This window comes from Atta cephalotes, assembly GCF_000143395.1.
Source record: "Atta cephalotes unplaced genomic scaffold scaffold00003, whole genome shotgun sequence".
Lineage (NCBI taxonomy): Eukaryota > Metazoa > Arthropoda > Insecta > Hymenoptera > Formicidae > Atta > Atta cephalotes.
Window position 1 is genome coordinate 973,114 of NW_012130067.1, and position 5,439 is coordinate 978,552.

Consider the following 5,439-nt stretch of genomic DNA (forward strand, 5'->3'; position numbering starts at 1 on the left):
TCTCTCTTCTTCTCTCTCTCTCTCTCTCTCTCTCTCTCTCTCTCTCTCTCTCTCAGGCACACCTATAGTATATATATTTACAGATAGATCAAAAATGTATTCAACATTTATCTTAATTAACGTTTCACATCTTTTAAAAATTGGAATAAGTAGGAATGGTTCCAAGATATTTTACTGTGTTTCAGGTACTCTCTGGCGAATTATCTCCTTTATTATTCAATGGATCCTGGGCGAGTAATCGCCACATTTGTTATCGAGATATTTGGGGTGGCATTTCTCTGTTAAATGTCTCGAATATCGTATCACGCAGTTTAATGCCAAATGAGACATTCGTAAGTTTTTATTTAAAAAAATGTATCATAAAAATTTAAATTTAATATATTATTATAAGTTTACTGCTAAGACATGAACTAATATTTAACATTTTTTAACATTTTTTATGTAGAGACGATTGAATCCAGTAAAATTCTCTTTATCGCCAGATCATCAATTTTTGCTTCTTGCACAAAATGTGAAGAAACTATTTCGCCATTCATACTTAGCGCAATATATTGTTTATGATGTTAATTCACGGTCAGTATAATTCATATGCACAAATAGTACATTGATTATATTACAAATGTAGAAATTTTTACGAATAATTTCACAGAGAGTGCGTAGCATTAACACCTTATCCTGAGAAAGAGAGTCATCCATATCTTCTATTAGCGCAATGGACTCCACGTGGACATGGACTCGTTATGGTACAGGACTATGACATTTATTACACAACAAGTCCCACGAGCAATACTGCATATCGTGTAACGAATACTGCAGTGCCTGGTATATTATCCAATGGTGTACCAGATTGGTTATATGAAGGTAAGATACTTATCAATTTTTAACTTTTATGTGGTAGTCAACAACATACACTAACGGAAAAAAATAAAAAGATAAAGTATTATTATCCATTTTCTTAAGAAATTAAGCTAAATCTTAAAAGGACAACATTGCCGATAGAGTTAATAAAGTATAAATGAATTATTTATTATTTAATTATTATTTACAGAGGAAATATTGCACAGTGCAGAGGCAATATGGATGTCACCAGATGGCCATATGATGCTTTATGCCTCATTCAATGATTCTCTTGTAGAAGAGATGCACATTTCATGGTTTGGAGAGGGAAATAAAGCTTTATATCCTGATATACGATCTCTACGGTATCCTAAGGTACACAATTTAAACAAATTTTGTAGTATTTTACTAAAATTAGAATTTTTTTATATATCATTTATGTTTTGTCAACAAGATAAAAGAAGAAAAGAACACTATACTTTAGAAGTGTTTTATTTACTAGCCAGGAACACCAAATCCTTCTGTACGATTGTATGTCGCTGATTTAGTTGAGCCGAAAAATATTCGTACGAAGATAGTGAAACCACCATCAGTCATCGAGCATACGTAAGTTTATTAATTTCATTCAGAATAAATATTCCTTATGTTACACGATTTTATCATTTTGCAATTTAATACGCAACAGTTACTGATCGCAAAGTTACTGATTATTAATTATCGGTTTTAGAATATTAATAATTGTTTTAAAAAAAATTATGATATATGAATACAAATATAAATGAAATAGTAATTATTGTTCTCCGAATGTTAATCAAAAAGATAAAATAATAAATTATATTTATCACATCCTTTATTGTTTTTTTGAATAAATTCTTGACAAAAATTGAACTTATGTATAATTTTTGTTTTAAAAATTATCACACAGTGTATGTACATTTTATCTATCATTTATACATCATTGACATTATTTTTCGAATGCGTTTCTGTCTTTTTTGTCAGGGATCATTATTTCTCGACTGCTTCTTGGGTATCTCTGACAGAAGTCTGCATAACATGGTTGACACGCGTCCAAAATTTTTCAGTAATTACCATTTGTAAAAGTCCAATGTGGCACTGTCAGGTTAGTTAATGTCGTTTTCTTTCTAAAATACGTGCAATTAAATATAAGTATCTATACGAGGTGTGTTCAAAAAAAGGTGACTTTTCAAATTTCGCGGGTTACGTACATTCGATTTTCGAATTTTTTTTTATTATGTTGGTACACATGTCCCCAACATATGTTGAGATTATCAACTGTTTTGCATGTTAGTTTGTTTTTCACAGATATAAAGGTTAGACATGTTTGGTATGCTTGGCGATTTTTTGCTATCGAAAAAAATGGATCAAAGAATCTGTATTAAATTTTGTGTGAAAAATAAAATGAAGTGCTCTAACGTACTTAAAATGTTAACTGCGGCATTTGGCGAGTCTACTTTGAGCAAAAAAAATGTTTATAAGTGGTACAAGCTCTTCACAGAACGTCGAGAAGATGTTAATGACGATGCCCGCCCTGGACGCCCCAGCACGTCAACAACCGATGAAAACGTTGAAGAAGTGAAGAAAATTGTTATGGAGAATCGTCGAATCACTATTAGAGAAGTTGCTGAGGATGTCGGCATATCGGTTGGCTCATGCCATGCAATTTTTTCGGATGTTTTGGACATGAAACGTGTGGCAGTGAAGTTTGTTCCGAAATTGCTAAATTTTGACCAAAAGAACTGTCGCATGAGCATCGCTCAGGAGCTGTTGAATGACGTCAACGACGATTCAGATTTGCTCAAAAGGGTCATAACTGGTGACGAAACGTGAGTATATGATTATGACGTCGAAACCAAAGCCCAATCATCCCAATGGAAGCGGCCAGAACAGCCAAGACCGAAAAAAGCACGACAAGTTAGATCAAATGTGGTTTTGCTCACTGTTTTCTTCGATTACAATAGCGCGGTGCATCGTGAGTTCTTGCCACAAGGTCGTACGGTCAATAAGGAATATTACCTTGAAGTTATGCACCGTTTGCGTGAAGCAATACGAAAAAAACGCCCGGAATTGTGGAACAACCAGTCATGGATATTGCACCACGATAATGCGCCAGCTTACACGTCGTTGCTTGTTCGTGATTTTTTTGGCCAAAAACAACACCATAATCATGCCTCAGCCACCGTATTCATCGGACTTGGCCCCTGCGACTTTTTCTTGTTCGCAAAACTGAAAAGATCCATGAAAGGATGGAGATTTGCCACGATTGAGGAGATAAAGACCACATCGCTGGAAGAGCTCAAGGCCATACCAAAAAGCGCATGTCAGAAGTGCTTCGAGGATTGGAAAAAGCGCTGGTACAAGTGTATAATAAGTACAAGTATAATCTGAGGGGGATTACTTTGAAGGGGACAAAATAGATAGTGATGAATAAATAAATATTTTTCGAGAAAAATAAAAAGTCACCTTTTTTTTAAACATATCTCGTATTAAATATCTGTATATTAATGAATAGCCATAATAATTCCTGCACTCTCTTCAAATTTATATTTGACTTATTTTCATTTTTTATATACTACATTTTCATTAGTATTTTCTAAGTTTTAAATTTTATGTCTCTTTGATAATCTTTTATTTTTGCATGTATATTAGATAATATATTATGTAAATATTAAATAATAAACTTATGTATTTTTTATAAGTCTAATATAGATTTAAAAAAAATATATTTAATTAAGATTTATTAAAATTATGAATTAATTATTTTAGGAAATACAAAGAATATCAAATGAGAATAATCATGGATGGGTGGATACTCCACCAGAAGCCCCTCTCTTTTCAACAAATGGTAGTAGTTACATCACAATAACTCCAGTGAAAGATGGACCGACAGGATATTTCAAGCATATAATTTGGGCAAGTGTGCTTCGAAAACAAGTAGTGCCTTTGACGCATGGAAAATTTGAGGTCGTTAGGATTTTAGTATGGGACCAAACAAATAATACTATGTGAGCAAGTAATTCATAAAATTAATATCTATAATTTAACATTGTAAACAATTTGCATTTTAACTAGATATTTCATCGGTATTCCATTTATGAGACCGGGTCAGAGACACCTCTATCGTATAAGTTCTACTCTTCCTCGATTAGGATCGCCCTTGAGGCCTCCTATGTGTCTCACATGCACCATCTTATCTGATATGACAAGCGATGACGAAAATGGACATCGAATTAGTTCTGTGAATTGGCAGAATGGTCTCATCAATCGAAATGAATGGCATGAAACTGATAATAACAAGGAACATCATCAATCAAAGGATAAAAAAGACAAGTCAAAAAACAGGAATGTTTCAAGTGAGTGCCACCATTATTTTTTTCCTATTTGAAAAGTTTAAAACTTACAATATTTTATTATTTTCTAAAGGAAAAAACATATGTATTATAATAAATAAAAACACTATTAATATCTATTATTCATTGAAATATATATTTTAAATAAAAATAGAGTAATAGTTTAATACTTGTATAATATAGGAACTTGAATAGAAATTTGTTATATATGATAGAAATATGTTTTTCTAAAAAATTGTACAATTTAAAAAAGAACAAGTTTACTAATGTCGCGGTCTGATTCATGCTCACAGCGCTTGAAAATTATTTCATTTGTCAAAGGCACTACTCGTTTGTCAAATGTTAAAAAAACAGATGTATTTAGAAACGCTTTATTTAAGTGTAACATTCCCCTCGCTTTGCGTTACTTGATTACTTTTATTACACTTTACAACACAAAGCGAGACCGGCTATGCTCCTTAATTACGCGAACTGGCAAATTGCAGGGGACTGAGATTATCGGATATCAATAAAGAGCTTAAGAGCTGAACCGATCAAATTCTAAGTGTGCTTAATCGATTGTTTCTACTCGGAATATAATGAAAATGTTTTTATTTTTTCTCTACGTGCTCTACGAGCGAAGATATTACGAGAGCAAATCTGAATGGCTGTGTTCAATAAAAAAAAGCAGCTTTGCGACTATTGTAAAATTCTTGAATTGATTATGATTGGTTTATACATTTAGATTCAGTGAGGAACTGAGGGCAAGACCAATCATACTTAAAAATCGTACAACAGTTGCAAAGCTGTTTTTTCTGCTGAACTCAGCCAATGTGTCAAAATTTATCTCCTGATTTTAAGATACGTCGTTACTGACATGTTCGTCGACCAGAGGAGAAATGTACGGTTCGTTTTTTCAATAATAGATGGCTTTTGACTTTATATCATCTATCGATCTAACCAGCGCAGACCAGCGTTGCACGTGACGGCTGTGACGCGCGCGGCGCGAATTATTCAAAATGAAATATCGAGATCGTCGCTGAAGAAGTGAGTGTCTAGATTTATAGATGTTCGCTGTCGAGGAATTAAGTGTTTAGGTGTTGTTTACGTGTTCGCTATTGAGGAACTGAGTGTCTAGATGATTGATATCGAGTATTTGCAAAGACATAAAGAATGGACTACGAAATCCATGATTGATAAAAAAAATAAGAGAGAGAGAGAGAGAGAGAGAGAGAGAGAGAGAGAGAGAGAGAGA

The 5,439-nt window shown here is 33.2% G+C and overlaps 1 protein-coding gene across 1 annotated transcript in view; it reads left to right on the forward strand.

Annotated features, from left to right (window-relative positions):
* LOC105624828 (inactive dipeptidyl peptidase 10) overlaps positions 1-5,439 on the forward strand; it is a 17,214-nt gene that overhangs the window by 2,472 nt on the left and 9,303 nt on the right. The window contains 9 exon segments of the mRNA XM_012206183.1: positions 186-332; positions 446-573; positions 650-861; positions 1,049-1,212; positions 1,340-1,443; positions 1,837-1,957; positions 3,622-3,860; positions 3,928-4,290; positions 5,154-5,159. Coding sequence (XP_012061573.1) covers positions 186-332; positions 446-573; positions 650-861; positions 1,049-1,212; positions 1,340-1,443; positions 1,837-1,957; positions 3,622-3,860; positions 3,928-4,290; positions 5,154-5,159 — 1,484 coding nt within the window.